Genomic DNA, 17,565 nt, shown 5'->3' with positions numbered 1-17,565 from the left:
GGGCCGGGCGCCGCGGCCCCGGCATGAGGAGCGGGCGATGATCCCTGCCAACGCCTCCGCCAGGAAGGGGCCGGAGGGCAAGTACCCGCTGCACTACCTCGTGTGGCACAACCGCCACCGCGAGCTGGAGAAGGAGGTCCGCGCCGGCCAGGTAGGAGCGCCGTCGGGGCGCGGCGGGGACCCCACGGCCCGGCACGCCCGTGAAGCGTGGGGAGGGGGCGCGGCGGCGGCTGTCCCGCCTCTCGGGCGAGTTTGCAGCGCTTCTTTGTTTGCAGCCGAGGCTTTTGTGCTTAGGGACCGACAGAGGGTGATGGGAGCGGCCCTCGCCTGTTCCCTTCCTGCTGGACGGGCTGCCCTCGCAGGCTTGGGGGGGGACGCCGTGCCTCTCCCCGCCTCTTTCGGGCAGTGAGGACTGTGCGGAGGGGCGCCGGCTCGATCTGTGTTCCGTGTGGTGGGAGAGTCCGCCCCGCTCGATCGAGCCGCGACACCTCCGCGTGAATGTGCGGAGGTGGAAAAGCCTTAGTAGAGAGGGGGCCACAGGTCAGGATCGGGGAGTCGGCTGTGTGGCACTGCCAGGCATCCCAGCCCCACCCAGTGACCGCTTCCTCCCTTGTGAACACAATCTCCGTTGGCTCGGACTAGACTGAGTCCCTGGATCCCTGGGAGCCCAGCCCGGGGTCAGGAATGGGAGTGGAGAGAGACCCTCGGGGAGGCCCGGAAGGGCCTTGTCCAGGTGCTGAAAGGCGCTCTCCTGCCCTCTGGTGCTGGGGCCTGGCTCTTCGGCGCTGAGGAAGCCGCAGGAGAGACTGGAGAGAATGGGCTCCCTGGTTCCTGCTAGTCAGCGAGGACCCGTGGGTCAGCCAGCTTTGGGCTGGGCAGTGGCTCCGAGAAGAGGAGGGAAGAGGGGACTTCACGGCAATTCTTCAGGACAAAAGCAGGCACAGGTCACAGATACTCCTCCGTTCTGCCTTTGGCACTCAGGTAAACACTGATGGACCCCTCAATCCTCCATGGCAGGCAGTGGGCAGAGCTGGGTCCAGCCCGCCCTGGATTGCCTGATGGAGACTTCCAGCCTTAGTCCGCATCTCAGACCCGGGGCTGGTGGGCTGGGAGTGGCTAGCTTAGGGGTTTCCAGTGTGCAGATACCTCATGTGACAGCTACTTCTGTGGAGTCACAGAAGTTCGGTGTGAGGAACCCAGTGTCCAAGGGAAAAGCTGCAGGTGTGAGCCAGGGGAAGGTCAGGCTGTGTCTCCTAAGTTCACCACTGAGCTGCCAGCTCTGAGTAGCATTCCCAGTAAATAGTGGGGTGACTTGGACCCACAAACTTCTGGGCTGGTCTAGATGTCCACGTCTTTCTACCTCTGCTTACACAAGTACTCTCCAAGTTGCCCCTCAGCCCAGGTGGTTTGTCTATTAGAAGAGAAGAGTTCAGCAGCCATAAGAGGCCTGGAAAAATAAAGAAGAGCAAACAAGCCACCAGCACCTACCCTCAAGGAGGCTTGGGTAGCTGGAAGTGGCAGCATATGCTTATAATTCCAGAACTCTGGGAGGCTGAGGCGGGAGGATTGCAAATTTGAGCCTAGCACAGGGAACATAGCAAAACATAGCAACTTAGTGAGAGCCTGTTTCAAAATAAAAAATAAAAAGGTCTGGGGACCTAGCTCAGTGTCAAAGCCATGGGTTCAATTCACAGTGAGAGAGACAGAGACATAGACAGACAGACACACACACACACACACACACAGAGTGTCTAGGTAGGCAAATGTGGACAGGAGATTATGCTGTGAGGTGCAGGGTGCTGAGACACAGATGGTCCAGTCTTCTGTGTCTGTTCTCCACTTTCCTCCTTTGAGGGTAAAGGAAGACAAACTTCTGACAAAGATTACAGCTGAAGGACTTTAACTGTGATCTGAGAGGAACTGCCTGAAGGTTCAAGGATTGCAGAACAGGAGGGGACTGAACTCTGTCTAGACTCCCCTGCCTGAGGGGTGTGGGTGGTCTTTTTCCTGTAAACTGGACAGAATGCCCCGGACCAAGGCCTCCCTGTTGACAGTCCTGAAGTCAGCAGCCATCTTGCTGGGTCGGCTGGGCTGGGGAGCAGAGCTGCGACAGGCAGAGGTGGCTTGCCTCTGGGAGTATTTCTTCTCCCCTCCTCAGGCTGTCACAGAGACCAGGTGCCAGGTTTGCCCTGTTCTGCCCTGGTGAGTTCATGTCTCCTTAAAATGGACACCACCTGTCCTGCCTTTGATCCAGGCCAAGGCAATATAGGGCACTGATTGAGTTAACTATAGTTCACTCACAGAGGGACCAGACCAGTCCTGTCCTTCCCTCAGGGGTGCTGAAAGGGGCATGCCAATTAGCCTGGCTCCGGGAGCCCCTGTCTGTACCGCATCTCCAGGTCTGGCCCAGAGTGACACTTGCATACAAATGTGCATTGCTTATCCTCAGGGCACCAGGCTGTTTCCTGCAGGGGACAGGAAAGTTCATGAGGAAACTCCTCAAGACCCCTGGCATCCTTGCTGGGGGTCCCTGACCACTAGTTCTGGCAGCAACCACCACTGACAACAGCCAGGCTTTCCTCAAGCACTTGGCAGCCGAATTGCCCTGGGTTTGGTCTTTCCTTGGCATAGCTTCCTTTGCTTCACTCCAAGAAAGCCCTTCAGAGGCCTCCTGGGGGCAGGCTTGGCAGTGCCAGCTGGCCACAGAGGGGGATGGCATGGCAGCCTGCAGAGCAGGTTCACAGGCTTGGCTCAGCACCTGGGTGCTCTTCTGGGAGTGGTGGACAGGTAGGAGGTGCTGGTGTGACGGGAAGAGGGCTAGCTGGCACCTGGTGGTGCTATGGTTGCTCCATGCTCTGCCAGGTTAGAGGGGACAGCTAGGTGTAGCCAGTGGATGGGCCGGCTCCTCCTTGCCTGGCATGGCCCTGAGGTTGGCACAGCCAGCTGGGCTCAGCCCTGGTTCTGGAGTCATGAGTCTCTGGTGTTCCCTAGGGGTGAGGAACAGGCAACAAGCTGCACAGCTCCCTGTGGGAGGGCACATGTGCAGCGAGGACCAGGGAGCTGGATTTTTCTCCTGGCAACAGGGATCTGAAGGGGGCCCAATTGTGGTCTCAGGGAAATATTTTCTTCTTTCTGGGGCTGCCTCTGCTGCTGCCTCCTTCCTTCCTGCTTTCCCCTCTCATTCTGACCTAGAGGAAGCCGAGATGGGGTTGTGGGGTGGCCTCCGATGCTCAGACACTGTCCTACTAATGGTATTGGTTGTGTCCAGGACCTTAGGGAGCACTGTGACCTCTCCTGCTCCCTAAAGTGGGCAACCCTGTGTGTGGGCATCACCACAGCTGGTGAGCTAGGGAGCTCAGGAGAGGGAGCCACAAACCCCAGAAACCAAAAATCAGTGTGCCCTGGGATGAGAAGGAAGGGCTGCATGGAGACAGAAGGGATAGGGAGAGTCGGCAGCACTGGCCCAGCCACTCATAGCCCTGAGGAGAGGAGCAAGCACCTTGCCTCCCTTCTCAAGAGACCTCAGACGTACCTGCTTCTACATCCAGTGTCTGCTGGCAGAGCTCAGAAGCTATGATGAAACCAGACTGCAGCTGTCTTACTGGGGCTGGGGAAAGAGGGGCCAAGGGAAGGAGCCTAGTGGCTGAGCAGGCAAGTCCCTCTCAAGCTCGGGGGCCTGTGCGTTTCCCTCTAGGACCCAGGCTTAGTCTGTACATTCGCTGTATGCTTTTAAGATTGCATTTGACAAAAGGATTCTGCCAGTATTAAAGGAGTTTGTTAAATGCCCTCCTGGTGCATGTGGGTGTGAGGGGTGTTTAGTGCAAATATGCTGGTAAGGAACATGTGCTACACGTGAAGACTCCTGCAGAGCCAGAGGACAGCTGGGCAAGCGTGTGCTTGCATGGCTAGGGGTGCACTGCACCATGACTGTGGAAGTGGAAGTATGTAGGAGCGTTTGCTTATAGTACCTGTGCACACTGGCATGCATGTGTGTGTGTATGCATGTCTGTGTGCTCCTGAGCGGAGGCCGGGACCTCCACTGCCAGGAAGTCCCTGTCCCTAAACTCCAAAGACTCCAACTTTGACTGCATTTGAGACCTGCTGGGGTGAGGAGTCTCCATTCTCTTGGTGGAGATGGCTGGGTGTTGGGTTTTATAGGAAACCTTTTCATTCCAGCAATTAAACAGCTGTAGGCCATTGCTGAGGAGAGTAATGAGTTCTTCCACCTGGGCCCAGGGCAAGGTGTCACATGTGCTGCAGGCTCTGCTGTGGAAAGAGCTGCTTTGGGGCCTGGCTGGGTATATGGGGGTCCACATGGCCCTGGAATCAGGGGTGCCCTTGAGTGGGCTGCCAGGAGCACTCCTGAGGAGTGGGGCTGGGGAGCGGGACCCCACCTGTCAGGCAGTGCCAGCGTCCCTCTGGACCCGGAGCTGAGGCACCTGATGGAGTGGGGTGCAGCATCTAGGGCCCTAGGGTGGGGCAGGGCGCCCTGCCAGCTCCCTGGGGCCTTGTTAGCAGGAATAGCAGTAGCATCTGAGACAGGGCCAGGGGAGGCCCTTGAGGCTCAGCTACAACCCCATGGGAAGGGTACCTGCTGGTGCCCCCAGCCAACTTGGGGTCTGTGGAGCCTTTACCCTTCGCACCCAGGGCTCAGGACCCCACCTAGATCAGCTCACCGTGTGACAGGTAGAGTACATAGTGCTCCCTTTTATCTGTGGGGAGCTGGTGTGGAGGAGCCACGGGGGGACCCCTTGCACTTCCAAACCACTGCTCAGAGGTTGAAAGGAGCAGGGCACTCTTGTCTTTTGAGGCTCCCAGTATACTTAAAAGTGAAGAAATGTTAACACAAAGTTGCAAAGTGATATAAATAATTTAAATTCTTTAAAATTTCTCATTTTGGATAAAGGAATGCATACTCATGTTTTAAAATATTTAGCTGTTGCTGGAAGGCTTCTCAGAAGCAGCCTTCCCCTCTCTGCCCCTGCCCAGCTGGTTGCATTCCCAGAGGCCACCAGTGTGAACCCTGGGCTCTTTCTTCTGTTATTTTCCTCTGTCACTGTAAATAATATACTTTCACAACTATACCTTTGTTTACCACTTTTATACTTTATTACCTTCTCCTTTTCATGCCCCCTCATTGTACTCATCCACACATTTTTTTTCATCCACACATTTATTTAACAAGAATTTCTTACATACCAGCTACATATCAGGTGCTATCTTCCAGTGAACCTAACAGGCAGGGCCTCTGCCTGGCTGGGTGTGCATTCTGAGAAACGGAGCTGGTGAAGAAATAAAAAAGGACTCGCTGTCGGCAGAGAACTAAAGCAGGACAGGGGGTAGTGGGCGAATGAGCAGCAACTGTCATCTGAGATGAACTGTCAGGGCAGACTAATCTAAGGAGTTAACATTCAGGCAGCAACCTCAAGTGCGCGCAAAGCTTCATGGGATGCTAGGTGGCTCAGTCTGTGTTGCCTTAATGGAATACCTGATAGGCTGGTGCTGTACCTCTTAAAGATCCACCACTTCTCAACACCCCCACAGTGGGATCAAGCTTCAAGCACATCAACCTTTGGGGAACAAACCAAATTTAAGCCACAGAACTAGGCTACCCACAAGAAGATCATTCCAGGGAAGGCTGGTGGCAGGAGGGGAGGTGTGACCACAGAGCAAATTGAGTTCCAAGAGAAGTCTAGGGCTGTGGGATTCTGCTAACTACCATGGACTGCCACAGGGAGGATTTGAGCTAAAGGGTGTCAGGCCCTGAGTGACATTTCACAGGGTGACTTTAGCGGCCATGGGTGATGTGGAGCCAAGAGAAAGATAAAGAGACCAGTGTGGGAGGGCTACCACCCTGCCACCCAAGAGATGGGTCTTTTGACAGCGATGAAACTGAGTGGTCTCTGGATCTATTTTGAGGGTGGAGCCTACAGGTTCTGCTGATAGATGAGATGTGAAGGGTAAGGGGAAGAGAAGCCATAAAGACTACTCAAAGGGGTCCAAGGAAGAAGAAAGCCAGGAAAGGTGAAGGAAGGCACTTCTGGAGTGAGGAAGGCAAGGGAATTCAAACTTGTGAATGCAGTGATTTTTTTCATATGGTATTTTCCTTGAAGATGTAAATTACTGTTTTCCCCAGAACAAGTTTCTTCTACTCCTTGCACTGAAAGAGTTTCCTCTGTGTCTCTAGAGGAAACTTATTTATATGTTTGGGTTGATTTCATGCTGCTGGAAGCTTTCCTCAAGCATTGGCTGTTGGGGCATATTTAGGAATGGGGGTGTGGAGCTGAGTGGTGCGTGGGTGCTACTGCAAGATGATCAGGCAGCAAACTGGCCTGCTCAGTGTGGGACCCCCAGATGTCTTTATTCAAGGTCCTTGGGGTATTTAGTTTCTCCAAAGGAGAATTTTCCAGTCTGCTCCTGAGTGGAGTAAGGGTTGGGGACCTGTTATGGTCTGGCTGCTAGTAGTGCAGGATCCAAGGAAGGGAGGGGGCTGAGGCCTCACTGGTCAGTTTTCAGCTGCGTGGCCTCTGCTGTGGCCAGGTCCTCGAGACCAGCATGTCTCATGATCAGTTCCTACAGAGAATAAACCTGGGTGTCATGTGGTGAATAGGGGGAACTCTCAGCTTTAAGAGGATGGAAAGAGGGCCACGGGGTTCTGAATTTCACCCAGCCCTCCTTTATCCGGCTCTGAGCCTCATCCTCACTGCCTACAGGCTCTGAAACTCTCAGGGGAGCTGGGGTGGTCTGGTTTGCTACTCACAGAGTTCCCCTCTGGGACTGCTTGGGTTCTAGCTTCCCCTACCTCCCCTAAATCTTTTTTTTTTTTCTGGTACCGGGAATCCAACTCACGACCTTGTGCTTGCCAAGCAGGCACTGTGCCACTGAGCTAAATCCCCAGCCCCCCTAAATCATTTGAGACACCTGGGCTACTTCCCATGTTCTAGAGATGTGTTGAAATTTCTCATCTTCTGACATCTCTTTATTTTTGTGGGCTTTGAATATTTTACTGATATTCTAATAGTTACAAATTTAACATTTTTGGTGCTTTTCATTCCTTTGTATAGATCTGTCTCCATCTGGTATCAGTTTTCTTTCTACCTACAAGCTCCTTTTGACATTTCCTGCACATCTTCTGGCAATAAATTCTCTCAGCTTTTCTTTGTCTGCAGAAGTATCTACTTCCCCTCCATTTTTGCCAGTTACAGAATTATAAAGGTTGAAATGCTCGCCCCCCGACCAGCTCTTTAAAGATTTAATTATATTGTCTTATGCCTTGCATAGTTTCTGACGAGAAGTATGTATTATTTCCTGTATTGTTCTTTGTATTAAGGGTCTCATTTCTTTGAATACCCTTAAATTTTTTTTAAAATTACTAATTTTAAGCATTTACACCTTGGTGTAATTTTGTGTTTTGTTTTGTTTAGCGTTCTTTGAATTTCTTGGTTCTGTAGGTTATGACTGTTTTTGTTTTTACAACAAATTACCTCAAAGTGGGTGGGTTAAAACAACAAACATTTAATGTTTTGCTATTCTGGAGGCCAGAAGTTCAAACCTGAGTTGTTGGCAGGGCCTACTGGGGGAGACCCCTTCCTTGTCTCGTCAAGCTTCTGGTGGCACCAGGCGTTCCTGGGCCTGTGCCTCTGAGTTCACATGGCCTTCTCGCTCCATGTCTCTCATTGGATTTTGGAATCACCAGGGTGATCTCACCCTGAGATTCATAACCTACCTACATCCTTTGCCCAAATAAGGTCACGTTCATAGGTTCTGAGGGTTAGAATGTGATGTGAACCTACCTTTCAACCCACTACAGTACTTTTTATCAAATTTGGCCATTTTTTTCTTTTAAATTTGCCTTTTTTTTTTCCAAGACAGGTTCTCACTGTGCAGTTCAGGTTGGCCTTGAGCTCACTTTGTAGCCCAGGCTGGTCTTGAACTCACAACAATCCTCCTGCGTCAGCCTCCCAAGTGCTGGGATTACAGGCATGCACCACCATGCCTGGCTTTTAAATTTGTCTTATTTCCCCTACATCCTTATCCTGTCCCTGGGATTCCAATCGGAATATTAGAATACTGAGGTGAGGCTTTTTGAAGTTTTTTTTAAGTACTCTTTGTCCCTTCTCTGTGCTTCTGTATGGTTCTATTGCTGTCTCTTCAGATTCACCGATTTTAAGAGAAAAAAAATCCTTAAATGTCTATCTCTAGCAAATTTTTCATTTTAGATGTTACATTTGTTTTCTTTATGGTTTTGGGGGACCCCTTTTTGTTTGTTGTAGTTTTCTGAGACAGGGTCTTGCTATGTAGTCCAGGCTGGCCTTAAACTCACAGTCCTCCTGCCTCAGCCTCCTGGAACTATAAAGGTTGTCCTGGCATACTGTTTTTTTTGTTTTGTTTTGTTTTGAGATAGGGTCTTGCTACATAGTCTAGGCTGGCCTTAAACTCACTCTGTAGTCAGTCTGGATCGCTTGCAGCTGAGCCCCCTCCCAAATGCTGGGATCTCAGGTGTGTGTCACCACGCCTAGCCCAGTTGTTTTTTATATTTCCCATTTTTCTTCCCATGAACATCTTTTTTGAAACTCTTGAGCATATTGAGCCATAATTTTCCTCATTTCTCTTAAGTATTTTTCTCCTGGTTATGGAGCATAGCCTCTATTTCTTGGCATGGCTAGAATTTTTAACTGAATATTGGACATTGTAAATATTAAGCATCTGGGCCGGGCGTGGTGGGCCGGGTGTGGTGGCTCACGCCTGTAATCCCAGCACTCGGGAGGCTGAGGCAGGAGGATTGTTGTGAGTTCAAGACCAGCCTGGGCTACAAAGTGAGCTCAGGGCCAGCCTGAACTGCATAGTGAGATCCTGTCTCAAAAGACAAAAAAAAAAGAGTAAATATTAAGCATCTGGATTTTGTCATCTTCTTTTAAAGAATGTTAGGCTTTGTTCTGGCAAACTAAGTGAATTACTTATAAATGAATTTGATTCTTTGTGTGTGTGTGGTACTAGGGATTGAACCCAGGACCTTTGCATTGAGCTACATCTCTAGCCCTTTTTTTTCCCTTTGTTTTGTTTTTTTGATACTGGGAATTCAACTCAGGACCTTGCTCTTGCCAGGCAGGCACTGTGCCGCTGAGCTATATCCCCAGCTTTAGCCCTTTTTTATTTTTTATTTTGAGACAAAGTCTCACTAAGTCACTTAAATTGCCCAGGCTGGATCCCCTTGCCTCAGCCTCCCAGAATGCTTGGAATTACAGGCATGTACCACCAAGCGCAACTGAGTTTGATCCTTTTGATGCTCCATTTTAATCTAATAGGGTAGGCTTGGGTGAGCCTTTTCTTTAGGGATAGTTGAGCCCTATTACTAAGGCATAACACTTCTGTGTCTCTATTGGATATATTGAGCAATCAACAGAGATTCTGTACTCTAACAGGTTGGAGCTTGAAGGTCTCTCTATCCTCTGAGCTCTGTAAACTCATTACTTCATTGCTCTGGTGCTGCAGTTTTTTGAGCTTACTACACACACACATGCAGTTTAGTATTCAGTAAAGACTCAGACTCCTGCTTCTTCAAGCAGAGAGGGTTAGCATGTGATGGATGAATGAAAAAAGATCAGAGGGTTCTTCCCCTGCAAGGCTCATTCCTTTCCAGAACTCTGCCTTGCAACTTGCAGCCACTTCGACCTCCCTGGGTCCTATCTCTGTCTCCTTACCTGAGTGAGACCGCCGGGCTCTGCTGGGTGTCCCCTCCATGGAATGTCCCCTCGGCCCCAAATCCCTTACTTCCTCTGTTTGTTTCCCTTACTTCAGACAGGTCAGTCGCATATTTCTTGGGGGCTTATATCTGAAAACAATTATTTCAGATATTCTGAAGCAATAGTTACCTCATTATGCCCAGGGGCAGCATAATTTCTGATATGGTGATGGTTAGAATGAAAGCTTTTTTTTTTTTTTCTGGTACGGGGAATCAACTCACGACCTTTCACTCCCCAGGCAGGCGCTTTGCCGCTGAGCTAAATCCCCAGCCCCAGAATGGAAGCTTTTTAATGGCATATTAACCAAGTTCTTGGGAGGACAGGAATGACATGCATATGGTCAGTTCACAATATTTAAGCAGGAGTCCTAGAATCCTGAGATATATTTAAATATTTATGCTTAATAAACGTATGCTTTTATCATACAACAAAAATCTCGTGTGACATAATCATGCTATTCACAAAATAATAAAATTTATGTAAAATGTTAGTGCATAGTGTTCCACAGGTACAGGATGTGACTTTGAAGTTGTACCATGAGGCAGGAGGTTCATTGCAAGTTCGAGACCAGCCTGGGCTACAAAGTGAGCTCAAGGCCAGCCTGAACTGCATAGTGAGACCCTGTCTTAAAAAGACCAAAAAAAGAAAAAAAAAAAAAGTTGTACCATGAACATTTTCTTTCACTGCCACTGTATCACTACAGCTTTTTGCCTTTTTACTCAGTGTTTAATGTCAATAATAGGAAATTGGTGGCCCCACTTGAGGGTGTGGTCTCGGACCACTAAGACAGGTCCAGCAGCCTCTCTGGCCCACTCTTCCATCTCTGGCTTACTCTTTCTGGGTTCCACTGGGCCTTGAAGGAGGGAACCCAGTCTGGAGGCCTGGATGAACAGAAAGGAAGGCCCTCCCTCTCCATCTCACAGTTACTTTCCGCCCTGTCTCCTAAGTTCCTCTCCGTGTAGTTGGTGCCAGCTTATCATGTAGGTCTTTTCCACAGTCTTGTGAAATGGGCCAAGTGATATAGCCAGAGGGTGGCTGCCTGCTGAGGGGCTCTTTTGCTTAGGTCAGTTGCCTCTGAAGTGACCAGTGCTACCTCTTCAACTCCTGCAGGTGGACATCGAGCAGCTGGATCCCCGTGGCCGGACTCCCTTGCACCTGGCCACCACACTGGGGCACCTGGAGTGTGCCCGTGTGCTCTTGGCACACGGCGCTGACGTGGGCAGGGAGAATCGCAGTGGCTGGACAGGTGGGCACCGAACACCAGGGCTTCCCCAGCATCAGGTACTCACCTCAGGTTGGCTAAAGGGTCCTGCCCTATGATGTCGTTTTCCCTCCCTCAGTGCTTCAGGAGGCCGTGAGTACCCGGGATCTGGAGCTGGTACAGCTGGTGCTGAGGTACCGGGACTACCAGCGGGTGGTGAAGCGGCTGGCAGGCATCCCTGTGCTCCTGGAGAAGCTGCGCAAGGTGAGGCTCAGCCACCCAGCCTTGCCGCTGGAATCCTTGTGCCCCATTTCTAGTGTGAGCTTAGCCACTCTCCTTTCCATCCTCTAGGCCCAGGACTTCTATGTGGAGATGAAATGGGAATTCACTAGCTGGGGTAAGAGGGGCTGAATGGGGGCCTCTCTGACCTTGGGGTTTTTGCACCCACTGTCCTCCTGCCTGAGCTATCATCCCATAGCTCTTCAGGCGATCCGATTCATCTTTTAGCTCTCAGCTCAATGCTGTCTCCTGAGTGAAGTCATTTCCAGACTGCCCTAGACACTAACTTGCTTCCATTATTATTCCTTCCACTGTCTAATGACTTACTTGTTTATTACTTGTTACCCCTTGCTAGAAGGTAAGTTCTAAGAGGGCAGAGGTCCCTCCCCTGTTCAGTGATATATTTCCAGTGACTTGAATAGTTCCTGGCATGTAGTAGGTGTTCAATAAATACTTGTTGAAAGATTGGATGAGAGAATGAGTGAATGAATTAACACAGAGTGGAGGATACCAGCGACTCATCGATGAGTCTCAGTGAAGTAGCTGTCCCCAACCTCAGGTTCCACTTCTGAGGGAGTGTGGCCTACCTTTGTCAATGCCACTGGCTGGAGGAAGGGCTGCTCTTACATCAGTTCCTTCACCCTTTCCTGGCCATTTTTCTGACCCCCAACTCCTACCCCTTGATCTGGCCCAGGCTGGGTGGGCCAGGCAAACTGAAGCCACCTCTGACCTCCACTTCCACCCAGTGCCCCTGGTGTCCAAGATCTGCCCTAGTGACACCTACAAAGTGTGGAAGAGCGGCCAGAACTTGAGGGTAGACACTACGCTCCTGGGCTTCGACCACATGACATGGCAGCGAGGGAACCGCAGCTTCATCTTCAGGGGCCAAGGTCAGGCAGGCAGGAGGGGGCTGCAGGTAGGGAGGATGGGACAGTGCCGTGTCACCCTGACCTCCCTGTGCTGTTCTATGGCCAACAGACACGAGTGCTGTGGTCATGGAGATCGACCACGACCGCCGTGTGGTGTATACAGAGACTCTGGCACTGGCTGGGCAGGACCGGGAGCTGCTGCTGGCTGCTGCCCAGCCCACTGAGGAGCAGGTGCTGAGCCGGCTCACCGCACCTGTCGTCACCACGCAGCTTGACACCAAGAACATCTCCTTTGAGAGGTGAGCAGGCGCAGCCTTGGCCAGCCTGGATGCAGCCTGGTGGGATGCCTGCCTCACCTGGACCGCTGTTCTTCCCCAGGAATAAGACTGGCATTCTGGGCTGGCGCAGTGAGAAGACAGAGATGGTGAATGGGTATGAAGCGAAGGTGAGGCGCGGCTCCCAGTGCCACAGCCAACTGTGCTCTTGTCTACAGCAAAGTGGGCAGGGGTTTCCTGACTCCTTCCCCAGCCTTGGAGGTGCAGAGGCCATGTGGCATGCAGGAAGGAGCGTGAGGCTAACAGTCACCTGGATGAGAATTGCTCTACTCATGTTCAAAGCACTGTCCTGGCATTTTATACCAATGTGTGGACATATATATATACACGTGTGCATGAGTGAGCCACATGCGTGGCCTCATTTACGCTTTACCGTAACCCTTTCAGGCAGGTGCTATTATTATTCCTATTTCCATATATTTACTGAGTCACTTGCATGGTATTCTATTTGATCTTTATAACTCCACAAAGTAGGGATTATTGGCCCATTTTTATGATGAGGAAATGGAGCTTGAAGTGATTCAATGACCTTGTAAAGCCATTGAAAGTAACTACAACTTATACAGCTATAAGTGCCAGAGCTGGGGGTCTGACCCCGGCTGCCTGACTCCAAAGCTGGGCCTTTACCCTTAAGACTGTGACTGTCACTCTAGAACGTGCACTTCTCCCAGCACATGGTGCTGCCATTCAATGAAGGAAATGGCCAGTGCTACAAGCTCTCGTACGCGCTGTCTCCTGGCTGCCCTCCCTGGTTCTGTAGGTTGGGATAAGGCCCTTTGCTACTCCCTATCAAAGCATGTGTCACACGGAATTATAGCTGTCCATCTTCTTGTCTCTCCAGCTAGAATATGGCCCTCATGAAGGCAAGATTGTTTTTTTTTTGAACTGGCAATCAAACTCAGGACCTTGCACTTGCTAGGCAGGCACTGTGCCCCTGAGCTATACGCCTAGCCCTTTAGGACAGGAATTATATCTGGCTTGTTCAACACTGTAACCCTGATGCCCACCTCAGTGGCTGGCACATAACTCCCCCTTAAAAGAATGTTTGTTGAATAAATAAGCAAATGAACCATTTGACATATTTACTTGCTCCAAAGCTTCAGAACTGGAGCAAAGAGGACCCTTTATGCAGGATGCTTAGAATTCCTTTGGGTAGGGCTACTAGAGCTATTTCTGAGTCCTTCCCTCTGTGTCTCCAGGTATATGGGGCATCCAATGTGGAGCTCATCACCCGGACCCGGACAGAGCATCTTTCAGAACAGCACAAGGGGAAGGTCAAAGGTAATGTAGTCAAGGTGTGAGGGAGGTACGGGACGGGAGGAGCCAGCTTCCACTTCAGTTTCTCCCTCAGTATTCTCTTTGGCAGCCCAGTAAGAGCCAAGGTGGTTTATTCAAGCCAATAGGTTTCAATTCAAGTGCTAAGCCCTAATGATTGGTAGCAGCTGCCTACAACACTGCCAAGAAGATTCTAAAAGTGCTCATTTGGGTTCAGTGGAAAGGCAGGCGACAACTGATTGCTAATGTTTGCATTGTGTTCAGAAGGAGAAAGAAATGTTACATATGCCATTTATTGGCCATTTTACTCTAGTGGGAGATAATCTGGGCAGAAAGTCAGGGGACCTTGCTTCTGTGGGCCCAGTGACACCACACCTGATTGTCTGGGCATCAGCTAACTCGTCTCAAGTAGAAATACATAATTCCTACCTCACAGAGGAAAAAATGAAGTCAATAATATACAAGGGCTTGGAAGGAAACACACACACACACACCCTCAAACTGTCCACAAAAGGAAGTTATGTTACTGCCCAATGTCCCCAGCCTGGATTGTGGCACCTTTGGATGTTTCTCCCAAGACCCAAGCCTACTTCTAGTCCAGCTATACTTACAGAGGTCCTGGCCCCTGGCCCATGGAGTCCTCAGTCACTTATAGATGCAGGTGCTGTAGGCGAGCAGCCCCACTCCCAAGGAACCAGCCTCATCGCTAGGGCCTGAGTACTGTCACTTCCACATGTGTAGGGGCTGCAGTGTCCTCTGAGATACCATATTTCTTGTAGGCTGTAAGACACCTCTCCAGTCCTTCCTGGGAATTGCTGAGCAGCATGGGGGCCCCCAAAATGGGGTGAGTGTGTGCAAGGGCATCACTTGTGTGTTGGGGTGTGGATGTGGCTCAGGAGGAGGCTTGGAGGGTGTCCTGCTTAGCACGGCCTGTGTGGCCCTCCTTTGCATAATGCTTAAAACCTTGCCCCACTGGCAGGGGGAGAGATGGGAGCCCTATGGTATCAACTGGCTGGCTTGGCATAAGGGACTGAGAAAGGCTGATAGCCCCTCCCCATGTACAGACCCTGATCACTCAGACCCTGAGCCAGGCCAACCCCACTGCCATCACCGCAGAAGAATACTTCAACCCCAACTTTGAACTTGGCAACCGGGACATGGGCCGCCCCATGGAACTGACCACCAAGACGCAGAAGTGAGGCCCCCTGCTCCTGCTGGGGAGGGTTGGGCTGGGGCTCCAGGAGGTGCCGGGAGGCCATGGCTTCCTGCAGCGTCCCTCACCCCTGGGATCTGGGGGGGCAGGTTCAAGGCCAAGCTGTGGCTGTGTGAGGAGCATCCCCTGTCCCTGTGTGAGCAGGTGGCCCCCATCATTGACCTCATGGCGGTCAGCAATGCGCTATTTGCCAAGCTCCGGGACTTCATCACCCTGCGCCTGCCTCCAGGGTTTCCCGTCAAGATTGGTGAGACCCCACAGCCATTTCCCCTCAACCCTTTTGGGCAGTCGGGTGGGGTTCAAATGAGGTCAGGGTTGCCGCCCTGAGGTAGGAGGGAGTGGGCATTGGTGCCTGATGGTTTGCTCATCCTTAGAAATCCCGATCTTCCACATCCTCAATGCGCGCATCACCTTCGGGAACCTCAATGGCTGCGACGAGCCGGTGCCATCGGTGCGAGGTAGCCCCAGCAGTGAGACCCCTTCCCCAGGCAGCGACTCCTCCAGCGTCAGCAGCTCCAGTTCGACGAGTGAGACTCCCCACTCCCTGTGCCTTGCCAACCCCAGCTTCCTTCCCGCTCGCTCTGAGCCGGCCTGGCTTCCCCGCCCCACCCCGGTGCGCTGGAGGCCCGGCCCACGCGTGACGTGACCGGCAGCCTCACGTCCTCAGCCTCGTGCCGCGGCTGCGAGATCTCCCCGGCCTTGTTCGAGGCCCCACGGGGCTACAGCGTGCTGGGCGGCCAGCGGGAGGCGGCGACCCGCGACGAGGACGACGACCTGCTACAGTTCGCCATCCAGCAGAGCCTGCTTGAGGCAGGCAGTGAGTATGATCAGGTGCGTCCCGCAGCCTCGCCACCCGGCCACGTGAGTGCGGGACGCACAGCTAACGGGCTCCTCGCTTCAGGTCACCATCTGGGAGGCGCTAACCAACAGCAAACCAGGCACTCACCCCATGTCCTACGAGGGTCGCCGACAGGACAGGTCAGTGTCGGTTAGGCAGAAGAGCACTTGGAGATGCCTGTTCTCACCCACCCCCAACACACACGCACACAGAACTCCAGTACCCTGTCACACTGGGCGATGGCACGGGAACCCCGCTAGGCCCAGAGAATCTGCGGCGCCCGACTTGGACGCAAGACTCTTCGTTTCCCCTAGCGGGTGGCGGCCGCTCTGCCTTTTGGCCTTTGCGCAGTGCACCGCCCAGGCACTTGGGCTGGTGCGCTGCCAGAGCGCTAGAAGAATCCTCTCCGCCCCCAGGAGCGCCCCGCCCACGCCGCAGCGCCAGCACGCGCCCCCAGCGCGGGTGCCCAGCCCGCGACCCAGTCCCCGCCCCGCCTCCGGCGGCCACGTGTTCCAGAGCTACGACGAGCAGCTGCGGCTGGCCATGGAGCTGTCGGCTCAGGAGCAGGAGGAGCGGCGGCGGCGCGCGCGCCAGGAGGAGGAGGAACTGGAGCGCATCCTGAGACTCTCGCTGACCGAGCAGTAGCGCCCCCTGCCGGGCCCCTCACCCACTCGGCCCCTGCCGGGCCCCGGACCCGAGCGGGACACTCCGGCGGGCTCGCCTGCATAGCAGCGGCTGCGGCTAGAGCGTGGAGCCGCCGCCTCGGGGGGTGTAGCAATACACCAGGCACGAGGTGGAGAGGGGTTCCACATGGGCGCAGGGTAACTTTCCAGGACAGAGCCCTGGAGGTGACTGGCACGGCCCGGTCCCCCTGCTTTGCTGAATCCTGACTCTTAATCTGCTCCTCTGGGCCCCGATCTGTCCGAGGGCGAGGTAGATGGTTCTGAAGGGAAGACGAATCCTCAGAGGAGCATTGTCCCCATCCCTTGCTCCTTCTGGCCGGTCCTCCTTTCTGCTCACTGACCCCACACCGGGACACTACCCCTGAAGCCTTTGCATCTCTGCTCTTCACCCCTGGGGGGCAGCTGAGTTCCCCACGTGCTGTGTCGCTGCTTTGTCCCAGACACAAACCAGCACGTCAAGGGCCCAGCCCCTCCCCACCCCGGCATTTCAGCGTCAAGTGCACTTAGCGGGGTGCCCGGCTCCCCCAGCCCCCACACCCATCCTGGGTCTCAGGGTGGTCCCAGCTTCTCCTTGGGCAGCCAGAAGTTGAAGTTTCCACCCCCAAGGCACAGTTTTGTGATCAGGGAGTGGGTCCAAGGTGGCCCCCTGGCCCCGGAAAGGCCTGATTCCCTCCTGGTGCCTTGGAGAATGGGGGGGCATATTCGGCTGGGGGCAAGCACTAGACCCGACACAAAACTGGATACAAGGATCACTTAGGGCCCTGGCACCACCACCCACCCCTTCCTACCAGCTGCTGCTAGCCCTCTGTGGTTGTGCATCCCTCTTGCCCCTACTTAGGGGCTAAAACCCTTCATCCAATGGTGCTAACCCCCGGCTCTTCCCTGCCCTGCCTCACCCACCCAGAGAAGCACAGGCCCCTCCAGGGGCTGGGGCCCCGGCCCACTGCACATCCTTGTCCTGGGCCTCTCAGACGGGCCTTCCTGGCTCAGCTAGTGAGGCTCAGAAGGAACACAAAAAGGGGACAGAAGAAAAGAGCAACAAAGAGAAACTGTTCCTTCCACTCCCTTCCCTGATGCCAGGGGCACCAGACTGATTCTGAGGCACAAATAAAGAGGCTTCAAACCGGAG

The 17,565-nt window shown here is 53.0% G+C and overlaps 1 protein-coding gene across 1 annotated transcript in view; it reads left to right on the top strand.

The window, feature by feature from the left end:
* Window positions 1-17,564, top strand: part of Ankrd13b (ankyrin repeat domain 13B) — a gene marked incomplete in the record, with an annotated part of 18,044 nt that extends 480 nt beyond the window's left edge. The window contains 15 exon segments of the mRNA XM_005402675.2: window positions 1-151; window positions 10,854-10,989; window positions 11,084-11,208; window positions 11,296-11,341; window positions 11,970-12,113; window positions 12,202-12,391; window positions 12,471-12,537; window positions 13,627-13,708; window positions 14,482-14,546; window positions 14,767-14,897; window positions 15,005-15,162; window positions 15,290-15,442; window positions 15,583-15,746; window positions 15,817-15,893; window positions 16,170-17,564. Of these exon segments, the coding sequence (XP_005402732.1) occupies window positions 38-151; window positions 10,854-10,989; window positions 11,084-11,208; window positions 11,296-11,341; window positions 11,970-12,113; window positions 12,202-12,391; window positions 12,471-12,537; window positions 13,627-13,708; window positions 14,482-14,546; window positions 14,767-14,897; window positions 15,005-15,162; window positions 15,290-15,442; window positions 15,583-15,746; window positions 15,817-15,893; window positions 16,170-16,398 (1,881 nt within the window).
* Between the last annotated feature and the right edge of the window lies 1 nt (window position 17,565).

This window comes from Chinchilla lanigera, unplaced genomic scaffold, assembly GCF_000276665.1.
Source record: "Chinchilla lanigera isolate Chin_1 unplaced genomic scaffold, ChiLan1.0 scaffold00080, whole genome shotgun sequence".
NCBI lineage: Eukaryota > Metazoa > Chordata > Mammalia > Rodentia > Chinchillidae > Chinchilla > Chinchilla lanigera.
Note: the sequence above shows the minus strand (reverse complement) of the source record. Positions and strands in the feature narration are given on the sequence as shown.